The sequence below is a fragment of the Dicentrarchus labrax genome, unplaced genomic scaffold (assembly GCF_905237075.1).
Source record: "Dicentrarchus labrax unplaced genomic scaffold, dlabrax2021, whole genome shotgun sequence".
Taxonomy (NCBI): domain Eukaryota; kingdom Metazoa; phylum Chordata; class Actinopteri; family Moronidae; genus Dicentrarchus; species Dicentrarchus labrax.
The window spans coordinates 13,536,687-13,560,964 of record NW_026136718.1 but is presented as its reverse complement, the minus strand read 5'-3'; the positions used below and the strand labels follow the sequence as shown (position 1 = coordinate 13,560,964).

Sequence of the window (24,278 nt, the reverse complement as noted above, 5' to 3'; positions counted from 1 at the left end):
CTAGTGGATCTTTCCTCCAGGCTGAAAGTATGGTTTATGACCAAAGACAGCTTCCAAACTAAAATGAGGATGAGAGCAAAAAAAAAAAAAAATTGTGGGTGTGCCAAATTACCACTTGAAAACAACCCTCTCTGCATTTGGGGGCTCCATATTCTCTGGCACAAAGTTAAAAGCAAACACCAAAATGGAAACAGATGTTGAACGAGCAAGAGCTGCTCAACACTGCTGTATATTCCATGTTTTCATCCATTCTCTCTTTCTCTCCCACTCTGTCCTCTTTACTCGCCAAACATAAGGAATGGGAGGTGGGGGGGTGGGTTGGAAAAATAAAAGTGAAACAATGGGGGTCAAAGTGGAAAACTGGGTAGTGAAAAGCTCTGATCAGTCCCAAACCATCAAGATGGACCTACAGTGAAGTGCGGAAACTTTGAGTGATGACAGTGGAAAGGTTTATAAACGGGTATTTTGTACTAGGTGCTTACACTTCAAATTTACCCAAATCTGAATCAATATCACACAAGGTGAGTTACTATATTTTAAGGCTGCAAAAAATAACATTTTCATTATCGATTAATCTGTCAATTACTTTCTCATATAATTGTCTCACCTATAAATATCCAAAAATAGCTAAAACCCTGAAGAGTTTAAATTGCTTATGTTGTCGGACCCACAGTTAAAAACTCAAAGATGGTCAGTTTTTTAACTGAGAATATAGAACTAACTAAAGTTTGGGATTTCCGCTTGAAATACGATTAAAGCAATTAATTGATTATAAAATGGTTGCCAATTAATTCCAGTCGACTAAAGATCAATCAACTGTTTCAGCTTCAAGTTGTTCACAATAATCCGACTGATATCTTTCTGGTGTGTAGCTGCATGTTATTAAAAGCCCTGCATATGTTAATTTATTCAAGCTAATTAGACCACCTGCTCAAGTAGAGCTGCAACGATTAGTCAACTAATCAAATATTCGATCGACAAAACGAGACATTTAAAGACATCAACCCTGGACTTTGGGTGGAAACTGGAATTGACTTTTCTTTTTGACTTTTCCAAATGTTAATAGTTAATCTAGAAAATAATAGATAATGCCCTCGCCTACCTTTTAATATTCCCTCTTCACACTCAAAGGCTCGTTGACAAAGGGTCGGTTAAAGGTTTCAGTTTCAGATAAACAATGCACGTTCCCCACAGCGTCTGTCTGCGGTCCGGCTGTTCGTAGCTTTGTTAGATACAATATAGATTGCGGATAAAGACAACTTCACACTGTCTGCAGCGACTAAGAGCTCTCCATTATCATAAAGCTATGAAAAGATGGTGATGATGGTACACAGAAGGAAATGACAGTTCACAGTCTAGGTTAGCAAGATGCAACTAGAACTGACATACAAACAAAATGCTATGCACGATAGAAATACTTGTAAATACTGTTTCAATCCCATTGTTTGCTTCAACATCCCCAATTTATAAAAGTCTAATAATGACTGAGATCCCCTGATGCCTCCGCGGTCTTGCTAATACACAGGAGTGTGTGTCACCAGAGTGTTAGACCAGCCAACTTCAAGTAACACAGCTGACTGGAAAGTTTCCCTTTATTCAAACCTCTGAAATGCTCAGATTTAAAAAAAAAAACAGATTAAAAAAAAACCTCCATTCTTCTGCAACCAACTTTCTAACATCTGTTCCTCGTTTTTCTGAGAGAGGATGTTGCAGCGAAGGGAGCGGGGGCTGGGAGGGAGGGAGGGAGGCGCTTTTTCAAAACTCTGGAAAATGCAAAGCGAGTGAGGAGGAAGTTGAGAGAAAACATCCCATTTTACACAACATTTAGGCTTGATGAAGATATATAAAAAAAAAAAAGAAGAAAGAAGTTGTGAGTGATGATGTCAGAAGTGACGCTGCTGCCAGGAATACATCACATGAGCACCCACCATCTGACCAAACTGCTGAAGAGCTCGTTTACATTTGGAGGAGACTCAAGACTTTATTCTGAAATCTTCCTCTCGTGCAAATATTGAGTAGAAGGTGAAATAATGGAGAAAAAAAAGGATGATTGTTTTTGGAAGTATTACCTAATCTGTCTGGTGGGAGAAGAAGTGAGCCCTGTACAGCTGAGACGATTAATCGAGTAGTCAATTGACAGAAAATTGATCTGCAACTATATTATATAACTATATTGTGTGTGTGTGTGTGTGTGTGTGTGTGTATATATATATAAGTCATGTTAGGCAGAAATGGCCATAATTAACAGATTTTCATTGTCTTCTACAATTTAAAACTACCTGACTGAGTCAACTTGTGCTTTGGGAAACTGTGATGGGCATTTTTCTTTTACTGCTTTCTCACATTTTATGACCTAAACACTGAAGTGACTCACAGATTATAAAATATTGTTATTTGCAGCCCTAGTATCTTGTCCTGCCAATACAAGCTGAGTAGAGTAATATTTAATTCCAGCTGAATAAGAAAGTATGATTCACTGTGATGTACTGCACACAAGAAATCAATGAATCTGGGGTGTTATACAGTCACATGCACTGTGCTGTGTGCGTGAAATATTAAACCACGACAAATGAAGGCTACCACCACAGGCTGTGACTTCCAGCATTCATTTTAAATACATATTCCTCTCTGAACATAATCCATGTACACAAAAACAGGCACTGAAACAGCTTGCTGCCGCTCATATGAGCTCACCACACTGGTCAGGGAGTTTATGTTTGGTTTCCTCCCCGGCTGGCCCCAGAGCTTTCTTAGAGACAAAAATAGAAAAAGTAGCAGGCAGCAAAGAGCTAACGCTAGTTACTGCTGATTAACGCAGGTTAGCAGGAGGCTACTGAGATCAATAAATAACCCCTAACCGGGGCAAAATCCTGGTTGTCATCACTCACCTGAACCGTGGGGAGTCCTTCAAACATTCCTCGAAATCCACAGTTATCTTCATTGTGCCGCAGTGAGTAAAAACCCTCAGACTTCGCGCTGTCTTCTGATTAAACACAGTAATCCCAGGCTCAGTCTGTCCGGCTAATTAGCTTGTTTGCTAACGTTACAGTTGGTCCACTGTCAGCCGCTCTGCTAGCCTGCTAGCCTCAGGGTGGGGGGGGCTGGGGGTGGTGGGTGGGGGTAGGGGGGGGGGACAGCAGCAGCAGCAGCTACGATTAAAAAGTCGCGACAATGCGACCATAAACTGACTGTGTGTTGACTGTATGGTTGCCGAAATCGCTGTAAAAGTATTTGCCGTGGAGACCGAGAGTGTCGTCCGGTAGCAGGCAGCGGGAGAGCAGCGTTCCTCCAACAGCCTCCTACAAAGATCGTCTATACTGGGAACAGATGGAGCTCTGGGTGTGCGCATGCGCCTCGCCCCCACTTCGAAACACCCCCCCTTTTTGTTTTTTTGTTTTTTTTGTTTTGGGGGGGGGGTTTCCAACAAACATTATCTCACTTTGACACGGCGTTAAGTGTTAAATGTTCAGAATGAGTGAGGTGGTGATCACTCCTTCATATAAAAAAAGTTGGAGGGTGACAAATGGTGTTTTTTATTGATCATCGATGATTGGTGTCTTGTATAGATTGTTTTATGGGGAGCGTGTGTGGTGGATTTTTTATCACGTTTATCATGTTTATTTATGTTCCACATTGCAAAACAGAAGCTAATCCATACCTCCCCCCTACGGAAGCCCATTTCCGCCAATGTGACGGAAAAAAGATTATGTAAGCCATTAAAATGAGAAACTTTCTCAAAATACTAAGTATCCTAAAATAATCAGAAACTTTCTTAATTATCTCATTATTTTAAGATATTAAGTCATTATTTTGAGAAAGTTTCTCACAAGTTTAAGATACTATGTCATTATTTTGAATTTCTTTTTCATTATTTTAGGACACAAAGTCATTATCTTAAGAAAGTTTCTCATTATTTTGAGAAAATGTTCCATGATTTTAAGATACTAAGTCATTATAATGAGAAAGTTTCTCATTATTTTAAGATATTAAGTCATTATTTTGAGAAAATGTTTCATCATTTTAAGACACTAAGTCATTATTTTGAGAGTTTTTCATTACTTTAAGAAATAAGTCATTATTTTGAGAAAGTTTCTTATTATTTTAAGATATTAAATCATTATTTTGAGAAAATGTTTCATCATTTTAAGAAATAAGTCATTATTTTGAGAAAGTTTCTCATTATTTTAAGATATTAAATCATTATTTTGAGAAAATGTTCCATGATTTTAAGATACCAAGTCATTATAATGACTTACAGATGGTAGCATGTATATATGAAATCATTATCATCACAGTAAAATTAACAGAGCTCACAATACTTCCATGCTTTGCAACCAAAATACGAAAACCAAAAAAATAATGTCACCAAGAAATCAACCCTGCGACGAAAAACAACGAGCGACTCATTTGTCTTCACCTACACGATCTTTGCGTCAGTTGACAGGCGCTTCCTGATCCATTGGAATTAGCGTTGACTCTGCCTCCTCCTTATGACGTCTATTATGTCCTTATATTACTCCACCGTGTCTTACACCGTAGATCTCACCAAATCACTCGTCAAACACAGTCTACAAACACCGAAAACGTTACACGTGATATTTTATCAAGCTGTGAAATAAATATTTTAATCACTTTGTGCTGAAACGCCGTTTTTGGGGGGATGAATGAGACACTGGAAGACGCGTTCATTTTGAGATGTAAACCCCACTGGAGACCAAACATGCAGGATAATCCTTGCACGAACACGGTCCACTACTTCATCCCATTAAAATCACTGGAAGTACCAACGGGAATGAACGATGCGTGGTGTAACGGCGCCATCTGGTGGTAAGAGAGAGATACTTCACCCCAAAGCGCCTCTCCCATGACAGTGTATATATAAAGCAGTGTGCATTATCTACAATTAAACTTAACACCACATGTTCTGTTACCATGAGGTCCTCACATTGTTTTGTTTTCTAATGAGATGTAGAGAAGTAAAGTGTTTTTGCTCAACTATCCCTGTAACTTTTAGATATTTTAGGCACTTTATTGTATTTTAATGTTGCTCTATTTGTTTATTTCTATTTAAGATCACAAAATATCCTGAGAAGTTTTTTCATCCTTCATTGAGCCAGTTGTCTCCGTTCATTCCCATGCAATATGAAAACTTAAATGCATGTTTCACCTACAGAAGATAAAGCATCACAGGGAAGATTATCTGTTTCTATCCCGTCTGTTGACAGGTAATGCTATTGAAACCATTTTAAATGAATATGCACATTGGTGACTAGCATAAAGGTACTTTTAAAGTATCATTATAAAGCAAATGAACACTGTAACAGGACAGGTGTTGTGATGGATCACTAGCAAGTTTAAAATCTCTGCAATTTAATTTCTATTAATTTGCTTTGTAAAGGACTGAAGGTTGCAAATACACTAGATTTGAGTTGAATTACTAAATTAAGAATTGTAATGGAGCATGTTTGGGTATGGTACTTTAATTAAAGTAAAAGTACTTTTCACATCACCGGTGAATTAGATGAGGATTGGTTGGATAAAACTATGTTTATGAATTTACAGATTAAAGTTCACTTACAGTAGCTCAAAAAGGAGAGGGGAAAAACTGTAATTCTTGTGTAAGTCCTTTAAATCAGACATTGTCAGAGAGACGGTTGGTGTCGACTTTCTGCATCATTCCACTTTAAAAAGGTATCCGACTCTTCAGATCAAACAAAAGCCACAACAGACTCTAGTTCCTAACAACATTTGTTTAATGGTGGGAGACAAAAACAGAACTGATGATTGAGAACATGCAAACTGGAAATACAAAACACATGGATTTGACGTCCATGTCATTTTGAGTCAGACACACACACCGCAGTGTCATAAGGACTGCGTAACAGTCTGTCATCCTTAGAAAAACAAACCACACGGGGCAGAAAGTGGCGCAAAAAACAAAAAGCGAGACGATGGACACGTGAGGCGAAAGAAAAACGGCACAAAAAAAATTAAATAAGAATAGTTACATGGAGCATAGCCTTTTCATTTTACACACATGTACATAAATACATAAGAGGCACATTTGACAGGTAATAACCACCGACGGGGTGTGATCATGTCAGTCGTGTTTTGGACGATCTTGTCCTTTTGTCTAAAGTGAGAAAATAAACTATTATCATCAACGTCTCTGCAGTTGTTACTTTTCTATCTGGTTAACAGTATAATTTCCAGACGTATTCCTGTTTCTCTGCAATAACCGTGTGATAATTAACTGCTCGGATGTGAGCTTGTTGGTTGGTGGAAATGATCACCAAGTTGCTTTAACCTCTATGATGGAGAGAAAAACGCCACCAAATACTAAACTACAAGAACAAAAACAAAACAAAAACTCTGCAAAGGGACGTTTGCACGAGTCATACCGTTGGTCTGTGATCTTCTGTGTTTCTATAATACAGACTTCAATACTTTCAATCACAGTGAGGCATTAAAGGGTCCGAAGAAAATGAAGAGATCACAACACAAGACATACTCAGGGTTCCTGTGTACTTTTCTCTCTGGGCATTCAGTTCTTCATTCCACTCATACAGTGAGTGTACACGAAGGATACTTAGAAACGGACAACTTTAACAGTGCAATTTTGGTCGAACCAGAATTATTGTCTTCTTCCACAGAACCTTTGTCAAATCCAACAATTTTTTTAAGACTTGGTAGAAACTTCCTTGACACTTACAGGAACCCCAGACATTTAAAAAAAAAAAAAAAAAAAAGAACCTTTGAAAACACCTCCAAAAGCCTTAATGGTCAACTCCACTGCCTAACATCTAACTTAAATCAGTAGCATCAATAACACCTCTTTCTTTGACATTCCCAAGCTGCGTCGCACAAGACACTTAAGTAGATCAGACAACACTAAATAATGTGATGAAGAAAAAAAACAAAACCAAATGATTGTACCTTCCTCAAAAGAATTCCCTCACATAAACTGGTGATGCTCCCATGCAATGAGAAGTTAAACACGAGTCATTAAAGCGAGAGCACAGTGAGCGTTGGTTTTGTTCTTCGTCAGATCTACGTCGGAGCCTGGTGCTGGAAGCTGTAGCTTGTTAAAGACGGGACACTGTCCTGTTTATCAGTAGCACGTGCTATACCTCCATGTGGGACTGCAATACTGTCCCTTTAAAAGAGATACAAATGTCTTATGAGCCAATTTCAGTACCTTACTGCTATTGCCAGGAAAAACACGGGGGGGTATAAGAAGCCTGACTCATCTTCGCTGAGCATTTATGAAAACGATTACTGGCTTTGTCCTGCAAACTTCTTCCACAAAACAAACCGAAGTGCAGAGCAGGAATTTCAAGTCAATTTTAGAGTTTTAGCTGAAAAAGGTGCCTCTTGATAGACAACCTATATACCAAATTTATCAGGGGTTTATAAAAAAAAAAAAGGCCTACAGTCTGGTTCCATGAGGTATACATGTTTTTTTTTATTTCCACAGTTTGAACTGAGGTTTTGTGTGGTGTTCTTGCTTGTGACAGAACGTAAATGAGAGGTCCTGGAGCAAAGTGCCAATACTCACAATCTGTGTTGTTTTTACTTGCTCTTAAGCAAAAAGCCATACAGTTGACTGCAAGCATCAAAGCATACATGTCAGTTAACAGTATGTAATGTTGGTTGTAGGATTTAAAATTTAGATTTTCTTTTCTATAATGAAATTTAGATTATGTAGGTTGCGTTGTCTTGTACTATTAGACTAATATATAGCTCCTAAATGATCATAACAACATTATGTCAATATGAATAGTGTAACCTAAGTTACCAGGTAAACTACTAGGGACAAAAACAAAGAAAACAACCTAACTGGTCATCACGGTGTCCAACTTTTACCACAAAACGTTCTGAAGGAGGAAAGGAAATGCAACAGAGTGGTGGGTCACAAAGCAAAGCAGAAATAAAAGCTGTCTGAAGTCAACCCAGTATAAGCGCCGTCGTCATGTCTCAGATATGCCTTTAGTGAGGCCATGGGGTTTCCCCTAGCTTCCTCCAGGGCTGACGTACTGGCTCTGTGGCCTGGAGCCTGTGGAGCGGCAAGACAGGAGTCCTGGTTATCCAGCAGTTTTTTTTTTGTTTTCTTAAAAAGGCCTTGATCCTCCTTACAGGGTCAGAATCACATATTCTTCAGTGCGAAGCCAGTCCAGAGGAGGCGGGAAGTCGGGGAATTCTTGGCAACAGGAGGGGGGAGGGAGGAGGAGGAGGAGGAGGAGGAGGAGGAGGAGGCAGGAGCAACAGTCTTCACTTGTGTTTTTTTTTACTGATTCTGGGAGTTAACAACCAGTGTGTTTGAAGGTTATATTGCACAGTTCTAAGGAATAGTAGAGACAGACAGGTGACCGGGAGGTTATTGGCTGTTGAGGGTTGTTATATGGGGTGGTGAAGCGGTTACTGCTGTACGGCCCAGCGTTAAAACACAGAGCGCAGCGGCATTCGCGCGTCCTGAGCCGACACACAGGGCTGAAGGTGGGAGACAGGCCTCATCTACGAGTCCAGAGAATCAGCTGCAGGATGAACAATGAGACAAACAGTCAGAAGAGAAAGATAGAGCTGTAAAAACACACATCTCCATTTCTGCTCTTAGTGCTTTGATCCTCTAAATAGAGTCGCTAGTGGAAACAGATTCATGATTGAAAATGGGTCACATCTTGTTTCATATCTTCAATACAATTACTCTGTAGTAAGAACGTTTTTTTTTTTTTTACCCTCAAGCGATTTACAGTCAAGTGTTTCATTCTCAATTCAAAATCCTTTTAGTATTCATTCTTCCTCTGTGGTTCATACTTATTTTCCAACCTGGAAACTCACTCATTGTGTGTTTTAAGTCTGACAAAGACAAACTACTGCACCAAGAAGAATCTAGTCTAAATCTCTCTTTTTTTTTTAAATAAAATATTAGTAGACCTACCTAAAACAGGTTTTCTACATTAGCATCAGGGCGGTTCAAACTGTTTGGTACGTGACAAATAAAGCCTGATCCTTAATCGTAGCCCACTGTGCTCATGTACGCAGTGGGTTTCATTTAAAACCTCTTCCTGATGCACAGCTTTGCGAGTTAATGAACCACAGCACTGCACAAACAAACAGCAGCCAGCAGTTTAATCTAATGACATCCACTTTGACGGCATGCATCAGCGCGCAAAGCCATTATTCCTGAACCCTTTCACTACGGCTATATTTTGTGTGCTACACCTTCAACACATACACTTCCATACAAATGATTTCTCCTGATGTGTCACAGGGACACAGTCTCCCTCTCCTCACCTTCCTGTGGCGGGTCAACACTGATCTCCTCCGTCTCCTCTGCGTCCTCCCTTGTCTCTTCCGTTTCGTCCCTCATCTCTTCGTCTGCATCTTCGTCCTCTTCTAGCTCGCTGGCAATGAGCTGGCGGGCCAGCTTGATGTTCATGCCCTCGTTGTAGTGCATCTTCCTCATCATCTGAAAATGCGTCTTTTTGGCTGCAGAGGAAGATACATTTGAAATCACTTTAATTTGCCAAAAGCAATGGGTGGCTGGAGAATTTAGCGTGGCTAATGATACTGCTGGCACAGCACAACACTCCTGATAAAAACAACGGTAAATGATAAAACAAAACAACTCAGTTATCTATGGAAAGATTGTTTTTTCACATTCACACGTGGTAGTAACACTCTTCTCCTGCGTCTCTATTGTTTCTATGACAAACTTACTTCAAAAAGGGGTCAAACTCCCAATGGGACACAGTGAGGAAGCTGATGAGGGTTATTTTAGTAAACAATAACTTTTACAATAAGTGTTCACTGCAACCTTGAGGTGGATGCTAATTGCACTAAAATAAGATATGTTGTGACACAGACTTTATGCGAGTCTAACAGGAGCCATGTTTGGGCTCCGTGTCTGTGTCTGTAAGTGTGAGTGATGTGCCACTGACACATTTGGGATTTAAGATTTCAATGCGCACACATCCGTGACAGGTGAAAGCAAAGCATACAGTGAAGGTTGGAATGAGGTCGTTTCATCCTGGCTCTGCAGTGCAGCTTTTTATGCAGAAGTCTAATACATAGACACACCTTAGTCAAACCACATAGTCATTTTATTTTTTGTCCATGTTTGCCTGTATATGGTTATACTAGCATATATCTGCTCACAGAACACATTAATGAATACATTCATGAATAATATTCCTACATCGTCTTCAACCTGAATCAGCATGTCTGTAACAGCAGCTCTACAACGGATGTTAAAACTTTCCAATAGGTGGCACAAGTTGGCACATCTAGAACTGTGTGTCAAAAACTGCTGAGGCTACAGCTCTGCAGTTGGACTATATCGATCAGGTTTGCAGTTTCCAGATCGTTCTCTTGCTTTTACCTGCATAGCTCAGATATACAAAACATTGGGCAGGAGAGAAACGTTTTCTATCCTGTTAATATTCTAATCTCTGTGTGTGTGTGTGTGTGTGTGTGTTTGTGTGTGTGTGTGTGTGTGTGTGTGTGTGTGTGTGTGTGTCTGCAATGCAGCTCGACTGACATCTCTGAGTGAGAAGTGTGTCTCTGTATGAGAGTGCACGTAGGCGGGCAAGGTCAGGGAACGGTCAAAGGCACACTGATATTATGTGTGTGTGTGTGTGTCTGTCTTGAGGGGAGTCAGCGAAAGGTCACGAGCACACAGAACACTTGAGCCCTTTTCCCACACCGATCCCTCTCCACCAGCACTCCACTGCCACTCTGCGTTCAGTCTCCCTCGCAGCTGCAGACGACACTTTGTATTAAGGTGGAGGTGTATAAATAAACAGGTGAACTGTGGGATGCACTCGCCACCATTAGCAACAAACAGCAGTCGCCATGGACACAGATATACACCTCTCTCATTCAGCTGTTGAATCTATCTATTATGGCGATGTTCCACTGAAACTCCACTCATAAATGAAGGCACTGGTAGGTGTGTTTGTGATCAAATAACAAAAGAAACTTCGTTTTACCTTGTTCTTCAGGACTCAGTTCCTCTTCCTCCTCCTCACTGCTCTCTTCATCTTCTTCTTCTTCCTTCATGAAGCGAGGTTCTGAACCCTCTGCTGCCACCAGCCTTGAAAGAAGATAAAAAGAAAAGACATTTCAATGAATTGCCTCTTTAGAGTATCACCATTCACATTCATATTAAATGAGTACATGACCAAATAGAAACAGAAGACCATCAATAGCTCCTCCTAAGGTCATTGTGGAGTGATTAAACGTCTTTTTTTTATGGAAAGAAACAGACATGGGGGGGGAACACAGATGGAGAGATATTAGGCGAGGGGGAGGAGAGAGTAGGTACAGTGAGAGTGAAGAGTGCGTGTGTGTGAGTACTCAAGCATGAGACAAAAATAACAAGAGTTACTATCCCCGTCTCTCACACTCACAAAAGAGCTTTAACAGCAGAGGACAAAATGAATAATGGTTCAAGGCTCAATGGATGGCAGTGAATCGGTGCAACTGCCCCCTGAGGAAGCTGACTATTTACTGTACTCCAACCAAATGGCCTGATTCACCCAGAAAGAAGACAGTGAGTTTCAAACCGTACTAAATAATGGCATCAGATACCCAAAGAGGGTGGGGATAAAGACAGAGACACGGAGGAGGGGAGAATGTGTTAAGCGGTGCAGTAAATCTGAGAAGAGCGAAGTCAGTTTAAGGAAAGCAAAGTTGGAGTGACGTTTGATAAATGAGAGGGGAGATTGAGAGTGGATGTTGGAGAGATTAAAACAACAAGAGCACAGAAGAAAAGAGCAGCTGTTGTACTATCTGGAGGGTTTAGTGTAAAACAATGGAAGGCACTCTGTGTGGAAGTAAACAAAGGCAGCTAATTGACTTGCAAGCCTGGAGCTAATCACTATTCTCTCTGTGGCACACACGCTCAAAACACTCCAACTAGCTCATCCCGTATCCCTGCATCAGTGCACTTATGTAAGCACGATGGCCCACAGCAAATACACTTCTCAAGCTCCTATTACCGTTCAGAAGACAGCTCTGAGTGGCAGATATACATTTATTAACACTGAGACTTTTCAGGGTCAAGTTGCCCTTCCTAAAAACAAGAAAAACGTTATTTATTCAACCTCCTGTTCTCCGTTTGCTTCTGCTTGTCTCTGAGTTACTGTGTGATTAATGTTTTTTATGAAAGCGCTATATTCTCAAGCTTTAGTAAATAATTTCCTGTTTCCATGAATCCTTTTTAAATGATGAGTTAACTTCTACTTTCAAATTAGTTTCATGCATGTAGCATATGTACAGTAAGACACGACAATCACAACATGCTTTGTGGGTCCATTGTAAGGTAGACAACGATGTAGCCACACGCGCAAACTAGAAATAGCTTTTTAAAGATGATAACATCTTGGAAATAGATATTTATTCTAGGGGTATTTTAACATCACAGAAGTATGTGAGCAGCATGCCTGACAAGTACTAACAGTATGATTTAGAGCTATTCCTTAAACGGCATAACTCTTTTTTCCCCCCTGTAATTCAAGGCTGATGTGGAACACCCATAAACCCATTGTTCACTGATCGACAGCTCATGTGGCAGAGAGTAAAAATGCAGGAAGCATGTCCATGAAAACAAAGAAATGCTGCCAGATAACATTCAACCAACACACAGTCTCCTGTTAACCTCCACACTGTAACATGGGGTATTGGTCATGTATTTTTGGTTTAGAATTGAAATTTTAGATTATAAATCTGAATGTCTGCATGTATATTATGCTCAACATATAAGAGATATGTTTTTTTACAGGTGTCTTTATTATCTTTATTGCTGTATTAAAACATCTTCAAAGTATAATTAGTAAAATAAACTGGAAGTAAGTATGCAATCATATTAGGCACACACACACACACACACACACACACACACACACACACACACACACACACACACACACACACACACACACACACACACACACACACACACACACACACACACACACGTTACAGGAAAGATGCAGAACACACTGACATGGCCTGTTTAAGGTGGGAGTATAATACAGTAGAAATTGGATTATTAATTGTAGAAATTTGCAACATATAAGTATTAGTAAAATTATGTTATTATTTCTTCTGAGAACTTTTCAAGTGATTGGTATTGAACAGACCTGCAGTGAAACATGCTGAGGACACCAAATTTAATTTAGTTTGGGGTATGCTGCTGAGTCTGACCTTTACCGGGATTCTCTAAGCTCTATTCTCTTTCAGTGAAAGGGGAAAAGGTTTTTCAAGGTGCATTTAGTAAATCCAGCCTGGAGCACTGTCAAAGGCAGCAGTGCAGTCTGGGAGTGAATGTACTGCCTACTGTGTCTGCATGCTGTGTGTGCGTGCGCATAAACTACATGGCACAACCCCTGCAGGCTGCAGCTGAGCAGCTGCTCCATTACACCACCACTAACTGGGAGGTTACAACTGGATGCTAGCTAGCTAGGTTGTGATGCACCAAGTGGCAAATATAATAAATATAAAATATAGGTAAGAAAATTAAGTCTACGGATAAAAATTGATACGTTTTCCAAGTAAAACGATGTTTACACATCAATAGTATTGCAACTTATTTGGCACGGCAGCATTTTAATGTGTAGTCCAAATTGTTTGTGTGTGTACTGCTGCAGTAAAGTGACCACTGAGTGTCTTAAAGACGTCAAAGGTTGTACAGTACACTCTTATCAGTTATTGTTACGACACATTCTTGCTGGAGGACAAAGACATTGGTGAGTGTTTTCAGGTGTGGCTTAACTGGGCTACACCTGAGAGCACAAAAGATTTTTCTCCCTTTTCCAGGTTACATTTCTGCTTAACTAAACATTTAAAATGCTACACACTGCACCAGCAACAGGAAAATAATAAAAAAAAAAAAATCAAGGTAGCATAGCTGTTAGGCCAACCTAATCATCCCTCCTTTCATCGCTTGCTTTCTCACATTTCTACCTCTATACTTGGTTTGTTCTTTTCTCCCTCTTTTCACACGGAATTCTTACTTCGAAGCAAGGTCATCAGCTGCAAGTCCGCTGTGGCCGTCCGAGTCACTCAGCGCCCCCTCATCATCGTCATCCCCCACCATCCTGAAAGAGGGAAATTAACTGAGTTAAGATAAGCCGAAAATACGCAGGTGACGGTGGATTCAGAAGGAAAAGGCAATGCAGACACAAACGGAGGCAGACGCCACGCAGGCAAGTTGACGGGGGCTAAAAAGGGTGGAGAAGAAGGAGACAGGATGGACGAACATAAGGTGAGGAAGAGGAAAGGTCTGTGACAAGGGTGACCTTCCCCGCAGCACTCTGACATATTGGATTACAAACCTGCTGAGGCATCCCTGTAACACCAACAAACACAACTCTCCTACACTGGCAGTGGTTAGAGCCCTAAGCTGGCTACATGATCATTTCAAGGGTAGACAGAGGTATGCATTTTTAAAAACCTTTAGTAAATGAAAGTCTTCAGATGGTTTATTATTTAAAATATAACATTTAAAATATTTTCAAAACTCATTAAAGGATCAAGTTGCATTAAGACAACAGGATTTCGTTTTTTTTTTTTCAGAAGCCTCTAACCTGTTGTAAGGTGTGCTGGGTTCATCGATCTTCATCAGGCCATAGTCTTTGTCGGCTGGATGGTATGTGGCCAGGATGTTCATCTCATCCCATTTCTGGGATTTCTTCCTGTAACAAAAAAAAAAAAAAGCAAAAGAAAGAACAGTGAGAAGTAAATGATGGATACTCTAATTGAACCACCGCACGCCAGCTACTGACCCACCACTGCAGATTCCTCCAGGGAGAAGAGTGACCAGATTTAATCTAGGACTGAACGTGCCCCAGTTTTCACTCAGACTTCATACTTTGGGAAATGCACAGACAAAGAAGCCCATAAATGTCACCGGCCCAAATTTGGGTTCCTGATGTGTTTCAGGAAGTGACACAGTGTTTTGCTTTTGCGTCAAGGTAATTCATCACAGATTTGAATAAAGGGTCTGAGTGGGTGCTGAGGCTGATCAGCTGCGAGCGAATAAGGTCAAAACAGAAACAACAGTCTCATTTGATACAATTGCTTTTCCTAGAGTTGATTTTTGCTCCACCTCCCTTAAACACATCTGTTCCTAATCTAACAAATGGTTCCATTCTCATCTGGGGAATAAGGTTGTCACCTCTGCATGCTCTGTCCTGGGTTTTTGTTCAAAATTACTGTAATCCTTGCTGCCCTTTCAAATCCTTAGAGTAAATCAACAGAAAGACCAAATCTGCACCGAATGACAAATTTAGCTAGAGAAGATAAAGAGAGAACACCTGTCATTATAGTTCAAGGGAGACATGGAAACATTTGTTTTAACTCTCAGTAAAAAAAATGCCTCCTGCCATTGCCAATTAATTGTTCATTATGTACTTTGTTATATTGTATTTCACATCTTATTGAGCTTTGATATCATTTGGTTTCTGTAGCCCTGCTCTCCATTTTTTCTTTGGAATTTCTTTCCACTTTTCAGTTTACTTCAAGCCTGTGCACACTGTCTCATTAGCAGTGTTTACTTTCTACACGCTTTTTTAAAAAAATCACTTTAACTTCATAACAAAGCCGAAACCTAAAGCCATAAATCCGGGCGCTTCTGGGAGTCAGCTGGCATGGGTTAGCCCACCTCTGCTCTCCCTAGCCTCTCCTGCCAAGGTACTGTACATCAGCCCTAACCTTGTTCATGGAACAAAAGGTCGGGTATCATGGGAGACAGGCAGGCACGGGCTGAGAAACTGGAGAGAGATGCTAAATCAACTGCCTGCTGCTACAAGCCTGCAGAGCTCCCCTACGCCTCTCACTCATAACAGACCAGAGCCACACACACAGATAGAGAGAGGGGAGCCCTAATAACTGCGTATGCTTCTTACTGTCGACTAGAACTTGTAATAAATAACCTAAATAACTAAATCTCTTTAACAGGGCAAAACACCACGGCACAATTTTTATATATTAAAATGTGTTTATATTTTACACACACCTGGTAGTAGAATAAGCCACTAAAAACCAGGCCCAGACTTTTTGGTCGTGCCGCCCACCATTATTTCCTATGCAGGAAAATAGGGGTGTATACACCACTTCAGCTCCTGCAGGAAACAGCGACACGCACACATAAGTACACCCACAGAGGTTTGTCAATAAGTCAATCAATTTGGTTGTGGACGCTGAGCCAAGTCAATTTCCCCAGACTCCTTACCGACTCAGGAGTTTGCTTTAGTATTTAGCTTTACTTAACAAGCTTTCATGTGTTTCAAGATCGAAACAAGCGGATGAAAAGGCAGATGTGTACTCAGTTGCCAGGTTATTAGGTACACCTTGCAAAAAACCAATGCAGTTTAACAGTCCTGCAATGAATTCTACCATCATGAAGGCTATAATGTTCAGGGGCTCAGTGCATCCCCCATGAGCAGCATACTGCTGCTCCAAAATTATGACCATTGGGCTACAAATGATTTTCACTCGCACGCCGCGCAAGCACGACAACATATGGTTGACTAACTCCTCATTCTTCAAATGACAACTATGTGAAAGGTACTGTTACAAGTGTAGCAAGCTACAGTGTGCCAGTTAATAAATGCTGCAGCTTCTCAAGACCAAGCCTCATCTGTTGTTTCCAAACTGCTAGAAAAGTGAAGGGGCTTAGCCCTAGCAGATACTTCGTCTGTGCTTCAGATTACAGTCTGGAAGCTGAGCAGGAAAGGCAGTACGGTTTTTGGCTGCTATGACAGTGACTGCTTGTCATTACTACCTACACAAGTGTTTCTACAACTGTGTCCATTTTGTCATTATTTATATTAATGACTGTCGGCTAAATCTTGGTTTGGGCACCAAATAATTCAGTTTAAAGGGTTTTGACCGAGCACATTAGCTGACATTAAATGGCACTGTAATGAGCTGCTGGCCTGACTGTGGGCAGAAAGGTGGCCTAGTAGTTTAAGAAACCACTCAGTAAGCAGACAGGCACATAGGCCAATACTGTTCACCCTGATAAAATGTCCTTGACCAACATACTAAACAGGCACACTCATTCTATAAAAGATAGCTATCTTCCTCGGTTGGATGGATTTGCCTTACTGGAACAGAAGCTAAACTTGAAAACAGGAAAACAGTGCATACCTGTGCAATTCCTACATACAGCAATCCTCTGAGGTTTGTCATCTTTCTTATTATCTTATCCTGCTACTTAGAAAACAAGGTAAGAACAATAATCTCTTTGTCAGGTCACATTTCCTTAAGAAATTTCATGACTGGGAGAGTTTCACCAACATTTTCTAAAGCAAGCTCAAATCAGAGAAATAAAAAAATAAAAAAAACTACGCTGAGTTAGCATCTGGGAGTGGGTGAGTGTATTACGACGTTAGGTGTCTGTGGTGCTTCACTGTAGTGTGTGTGTGTGTGTGTGTGTGTGTGTGTGGTTACACAACACACCCCAGAAGCAGCAAACCAAGATATATTTCCACCAAACTGCTGTTGCCTTTAAATCCACTCAGGTCCACTCATTCATCACAAAAAACTGTAATACAATGATGATGCACCTGCCTCTGCAAGGGAGGGGGGAAAAAACGGACTGCACCAACGACTAGCACACACTAAATATAGAGCTGTATCTCTTATGTGATGATGACTATCTCAGTAGGGTGGTCAACAGCTGGCGACATAACGCTTCAGGAAAACTCATTAAACAGAGTGAGCCATCATTGAGAGCTGAGCTGTGCTATCAGGTAGCATAGTCAGAGGGTAGTGAGGAAAGGTCCAGCCCTGCACTCTCCACTACTATCTGAACCCACCAACAGTGACAGCACCAGCCCCTTGTTGCTTCCATATACTGTGTCAAGGCAAAAGTAGCAGAGGGAGTTTATTTGTTTCAGCTGCAGGGGAAAATGCTCGTCATCTGAATTACTAGCATTAGTAAATTAACTTTGGTGAATTACATGGATTTGATCAAATCTAGATTATTTCTTTTTAACCTACCTCATAGACTGTCACCTAATAATTAATGTAGATTTTACATTTCAGACACATTTGCTTTAGACGTCAGAGATTAAAATGTCGTGTTTTTTCAGAGCTCCAAAGAGTAACTTCATTTTTTTGATGGTCTACTTGACCAGTGATAAAAAACAACCTTGGTTTGACAGAATGATTTTTGATGGAGATTTTCTGCAGTTTTTGGTATACACTCAAAACAATTGTAAATCACTGCTCCTATGGCTCCTTCCTCAGGCAGCAGTAAGCGCAATAAAAGATTACACAGAGTTTGATGGATGGCCAACTAGGACTAAAACTGTTTCTTAAGCCCCCCGTCATCTGTCCAGATTTTAGAAAAAAACTGCATCAGAGGAGAAGTACTAATTCCCTGGCCACATCAGCAGTCACGGTAAGGTCATGATGTGGAGAAAGGCAACGTCCCCTATAAAAAATGGAACAGGATTTTCAGTGTTATACTTGACAAGTAATTAATAATAGTAATATTAGTAGTAGTAATAGTATAGTATAGTATATTAGTAATTAGTGTTTGGGGAAGTTAATCTAAATCTAAACCGACCAAAATACATACAACTACAATAATTTAGGATTTCAAAGGTTAAATGTTTCATTTAATTTTCATGAATGTACACCTGTAGGTGCTGCTGTTACACAAAATATACTGTATTACCCACCTCTGTACACAGGAGACAATAAAGAGGGAGATAATGAGGTATTTGTGATCAGTTTTACTGCCTTGTCCTAAAAGCAGTTATTACTCTTTATCATTGTAGACCAGAGGTGTTCAGACACCTGTCGATTCTGACTTCATCGGTTCCAGACATTTCTCATGAACACAGAAACTGTATTCATTCTCTGTGCCCAGAGCTGGCCTCGACTGACCTGTAAATGACCTGGGTAAAATGTCTGAGTGGTATTTTTCTGTCCACATTATGTAAAGGCAGAGATTCACTGCCTGCCAGTCAAACTGTCCATCACACAGTCAGGATGAGGCTTGCAAGACAGTGAAGGAGAGATTGAGTTTCATGGAAGCATCCATGAATTATATATGACTGGGTGTGAGGCTCATACATCACTGTTAACTAAATAATAGCGGGTGATTGAAAGGATAACAAAAGTGACAGTCTCTAAAAAGTGGCCAAGGCCTTTCATTGCCCTAAACAGTGCTAAAGGAAATGAAGTGGAGCTGCATGGGAAGTAAACAAATGCAAATGTGGGCTCCTGTATTATCCACACTTTCAATGTCATCGTAGAATCATTTAAGCTTTCTTTATTACCACATTCACACAATTACTTTATTTTGTCAATTGTCCATCTTGGTTTACGTTCAGTTGACTTCTGCAGATTGTGGTTGAGGATATAATAAATGTAATATTTCCCCCCTTTTTTTCTGTACTCTGACTGACTGACTGTAACTAACAGCAACCACTGAAGGCTATGTCAACCATGTTCTTCCTAATCCTGCAAATCTATGGAGGGAAGCTGAATTGTTTAAACATGAACAGGTAGTCAAACAAATCAATGCTGGGTGGTAGGTATTTGTGGAACTAGCTCAGGATATCCTCTGGTACTGTAGAAGGTACTAGGAAGGCAATGTGGTATGTTCCACACAACTGAATCAGATAAGAAGGCAAACATGTTTTGGGCTGTTGTCAAGCTCAACCTGAGCACAACTGAATAATGGCAAATATAAAGCGTGTCAATCTTTAGTTTTCCTCTAAGACCACCTCAAGATAATTCCTTGGTATGCACTGCGCTACAGTATTCAAGACCTGACACGTTATATGCTTAAGTTTTAGCATGCAGAACAGGGGATGACATTGGAGAGTCATCATTTAAGTAGGTGGAAAAAGCCAAACTTACACCGACATGGGGCTTATGAAAACATTCGAAAATAAAAATGCAGGACAGGAGCTTAAAAAAGTGAACTAAAAAAATAAAAGCAAGAAATTATAAATATTTGAGCAAATAAAAATCAATGTAGGAGTATGTACAGATATGAAAGCGATTGGTGCTCTGCCTACAGACTGATGAGTGTGCGCGTATTTGTATGAACTCCGAGCTGAGTTCTTCTCTGTGTCTTTGGCGCATTGCTGCACACAGGATCCTTCCAGAAAACTCTTTTCCCACCATTTCCTTGTCAGTCAAAAGGAGACTATTTTTGTATCAACACAGAAAAAGCTTGGTTCACTGTTGGGAACAGTATTCACTAATAACAGCCATCCTTCGATGGCCTAATTTCTCACACTGCAGCTCAGAGAGGACTCGTACTAATGTCTAGACCTGCCGGCATGGGGGAGGCAGGGGGCACATAAACCACTTTTTTTATTTAGTATTTTTTTTATATATATTTGTCTGACACCTTTTTATTAGAACTAGCGTTAATTTTTTCAGCAGTTTGAGCTACAGTAGCTCGTCTGTTGGATCAGACCACACGGGCCAGCCTTCACTCCTTACGTGCATCAATGAGCCTTGACCACCCATGACCCTGTCTCAAGTTCACTGCTTTTCCCTTCTTGTAATACTTTTATATAGGTACTGACCACTGCAGACCGGGAACAAACACCACAAGAGCTGCAGTTCTGGAGATGCTCTAAACCCAGTCGTCTAGCCATCACAATATGGCCCTTGTCAAAGTCGGTCAAATCCTCACGCTGCCCGTTTTTCCTGCTTCTAACACATCAACTTTGAAGACAAGATGTTTGCTTGCTGCCTGATGTATCCCACCCACTGACAGGTGTCACGATAACCAGATAATCACTGTTTTTTTACTTAACCTGTCAGTGGTCAGTGGTATACATATACATATATAGCTTTTAATCGATAGTGACAGCTGTAGAGCGACTGGTTAGGGTTAGGGTTAGCAGCAAGGACTCAGCCCTGGTAGATGAGGCGCCTGCTTTACCAGGTGAGCCATCAGGACCAACATTCAGCTTTAATCAACCAAAGAATGGCTGGTTGCTTTCCACTGTAACTGGTAGGGAGCTAATACATTTTTTATATACTGATAAATATCTAGTGCTGTACCAGGCATTATCAGAAGCATCATATTGTACATGGATTTTTTTCTAATGATAATTTGTATAAGATCTAATTTTAAAAAGGGATTCAAAATAGATTAAACTGACGATACTGCCAAAAACCAAATGTTACAGTGGGCAGACTCTCCAGTTAGCACCAAAGATTTAGCAGCATTTGGCAGGTGGGTGGTGTTAATTCATCACCCTGACTGTAGATCAGACAGAATTAAATTGATGTAAAGCCTTAAAAGCCCTCATGTTTGTGTATCTATTTTCTAGACATTCACATCAACATATTTTAATCCCATTTGCTGGCAACCTGTTTTAAATAATGTTTTCTTTTGTAATAATTTCCAGCTTGTGTTTTTGCTCAAGGGCACTTTGAAATGTTCAAACCCTGATGGGATTTGAGCCAGCAACCGATTAGGCTTGAGACAACTTCCTGCCGACCCTGCACCCTTTTTTGCTTACCTGGTACCATCCAGTGAATTCGTAGATGACAAACATAGCTAAAACTGTCCAACAATGTGTCTGTTTGTTTTTTCACATTTTTATAGTGACACAACTACCTAAATGATGCAAAAAGTGCAGGTTTAGTATAATTTTTTTTTTTTTTTACCAATCATGCCATGGCGAAAAAGCCTCCCTCATATCTGCAATATATAATATCTTGAATATGTAATAAAAAATATATATAAATAAATTCAATTGATATTCAATTATTTCAATAACAGTGCCACTTTCTCTCAAATCTGACTTTATTGTCAACAATGCAACCTAATTCAGCAGCATCACTCAGGGAACCAGAGTTTCCTGGGGGCAGAATGAGAGGTCGCCGTAGAAAAGCAGAGCACTGAAGTGAACAAGGGTTGGTGATCTGGGGCGTTATGTCTCACTGTTGTGTTCACATTGTGAGAGTGTCAGTGTCAAACCAACTTCCAACTCTTGTCAACCTGAGCCTGAAAGCGAGCACCTATTAGACAACAACAGATTTAAACCGTGATATTTTCCCTCCAATGGTCTTGACCTCATCTGAAGCGTACCCATTGCCTTCGAACACGCTTGATATTTTAGTCATGCGTCCTCTACTGTGAGTGGCTGAATGAGCCAAATTATCATCCTGGACAACATCAGGATGGAAGTCAGGCAGAGCCATGTGAGATGTCCTCTGACACTACATCTAATAGGTGCATAAACTAAAGGGTACACGAGAGGCATTCAGGGAAGCAAGGGGGTTGACAACAATAATAATGATAAAGGCGAATAATCAACAGCAGTCTTATGAGTTTAGGAGAATAAAAGCAGAGGTGGGTCTAGGATTATCAGACTCGTCTTGTTTACCACTGATAGCTGCCTCTTTTGACACAGACTGCAGCTTCTGTGCCAGTGCAGGCCTGTAGCACAGCTGTCAGTGTCAGATGTAACATCATGCCAGAGAAATAACTCAGGGTACACCCGGCTCTGCTTTGTTTACTCACTGGTTTAGGCTGATTATTCGTATAGCTTGCCAAAAGCTTTGAGCAACACATATTTTTACCATTTTAATTTAAAGCGTACATTGTCTTACAATCAATGCTAGCTGTATCCATCTTTTTTTTTTTTTTTTCATCTGCAGGAATCTTCAATGAGTGTTTAATAGTGTAATTTACAGAGAGGTCACTGCTGGAGCTGTAACAAACAAGACATGACATGGGGTGTTTATTACTAAAACAGGGCTGGGTGTTTAAAACTTGCTGACATACAGGGAGGTAACCTATAACATCAAACTAAAGATGCAGTCAGTTAGGTTAAATGAGGGGGTGTAAACAATAGTTATTAGTTATATACATTGTTGGGCTTGTTACTCAAAGCATGTCATTTAATACTCATTACTCTTTTCAAAGTAATATTATTAATTTACTTATTACTCCCTGCAAACAGTAATTAGTTAACTTACACTACTAGTTATATTACGTATCTGCTGTCCCTTCTCTCTCTTCCATGTTTGTTTGTTAAAATCAAAGTAATTGTGAAAATATTTTCAGCTGCTGAATATAAGAGTTTCCATCTTCTAAACTAGTTTCTTCCACAATTACAAAAACCATTCATAGGATGTGATTGGATTGATGGATTTCAAATTAGTAAGGAGGTGACAACAAAAGTAATGTTGTAGCTTAACTAATTATTCTTTTATTTTTATTTTGGGGGGGTTAATTACTTTCTACAGTAACATAATTACTGAAATGTATTAGTAATGAACGTTAGTTACACTACTGGTTACTGGGGAAAGTAATATTATTACTGTAATATTATACAGTTACTGCCCAAAAATGGTCATTAGCGGTAATTTTCCCTATTATGGTCATTGTTGGCTCCGGACTGTCACTGCTCAACAATAATTGTTACCGCTGTTCTTTAATTAACCACCATTATGTAAAGTAACGTTAAAGTGAGTCGACAGTAAGTTGTTGTCTGGTTCTTTAAATAACGTTGACAACCGTGAACAACCGTTACAACCGTTAACAACCGTTGACAACCGTTCACGACCGTTCACGACCGTTACGACCGTTGACAACCCCATTAACAGTTACCTGTCGTGTTGGCTAGGGAACGAGCTAATGTGAGAAACGGGGTTTAATCTCTTTTAAGATTTCATCGGACAATCTGATGGTCGCAGGAGAGGAGCCAGAAAGTTTCCACACAGTCAGGGTGCCCGCCGTTGACTCGCACTGACAGCTATAAAGATGGGTGGTGGTGGGGGGGGGGTTAATGTTACAGTTAGCCTGACAGCAACGTTAGACTAGGCTAACAAGTGTGTAGCTAACAGCTAACGTTACCTGGCTAACCAACCTCGCCTCATTAAAGCAGAAAACTCACTGTTGGTCTTCCTCCGAGAGTCCCGGGGCTTGTTCAGGGATCTCCGCCGGCACGTCTTCGGACAGCGATTTCACGTTTGTCCCGCTGTTCTTGTTTTTCAGGATGCCTTTTATCGGCCGGGGAGCTGCCATTCCCACACGCTGGCTGTCGGACCCGGCTGGTTCAACTATTTCTAGTCAGCTGGTTTTTTATTTTTTTTACAGTGATTTCTGCGACTCGGTTTCCAAAAGACAGGTTCGGTTGTAAACATGCTACCCCGTCATAACACCGTGCTCTTCCATGTACTCAGGAGAAAACACAGGCAGGGTCCTAAGGTGCGCTAGCGGTTCGGCATGTCCACTGTCCGGTTGTTCGCTGACTGGCAGGGAGACAGCACCG

At 40.5% G+C, this 24,278-nt stretch overlaps 2 protein-coding genes across 4 annotated transcripts in view; both read right to left on the bottom strand.

Moving 5' to 3' along the window:
- Positions 1 to 3,095, bottom strand: part of LOC127349724 (arf-GAP with coiled-coil, ANK repeat and PH domain-containing protein 2) — a 48,123-nt gene extending 45,028 nt beyond the window's left edge. For all 3 annotated transcript variants that reach the window (XM_051375577.1, XM_051375579.1, XM_051375578.1), the window contains exon 1: positions 2,889 to 3,095. In XM_051375577.1, the coding sequence (XP_051231537.1) occupies positions 2,889 to 2,941 (53 nt within the window). In that variant the 5' untranslated portion in view covers positions 2,942 to 3,095. The remainder of the gene's footprint in view (positions 1 to 2,888) is intronic.
- Positions 3,096 to 7,445: 4,350 nt separating this feature from the next.
- ppp1r2 (protein phosphatase 1, regulatory (inhibitor) subunit 2) lies at positions 7,446 to 24,260 on the bottom strand. Its single transcript, XM_051375950.1, has 6 exons — positions 23,901 to 24,260; positions 14,592 to 14,699; positions 14,019 to 14,102; positions 10,992 to 11,095; positions 9,295 to 9,489; positions 7,446 to 8,534 (listed from the first exon to the last, which is right to left on the bottom strand). The coding sequence occupies exons 1-6, from the start codon at positions 24,029 to 24,031 to the stop codon at positions 8,515 to 8,517; spliced, it is 642 nt and encodes a 213-aa protein (XP_051231910.1). The 5' UTR covers positions 24,032 to 24,260; the 3' UTR covers positions 7,446 to 8,514.
- Between the last annotated feature and the right edge of the window lie 18 nt (positions 24,261 to 24,278).

What these genes read in the sequence shown, in the direction of transcription:
- ppp1r2 (XM_051375950.1), bottom strand. Translation starts at nt 24,031, where the DNA reads ATGGCAGCTCCCCGGCCGATAAAAGGCATCCTGAAAAACAAGAACAGC. An exon ending in CCCAGCACACCTTACAACAG is followed by an intron (nt 14,103 to 14,591) that starts GTTAGAGGCTTC and finishes TCCCTCTTTCAG; the next exon opens with GATGGTGGGGGATGACGATG. An exon ending in ACTGAGTCCTGAAGAACAAG is followed by an intron (nt 9,490 to 10,991) that starts GTAAAACGAAGT and finishes CTTCCTCTGCAG; the next exon opens with CCAAAAAGACGCATTTTCAG.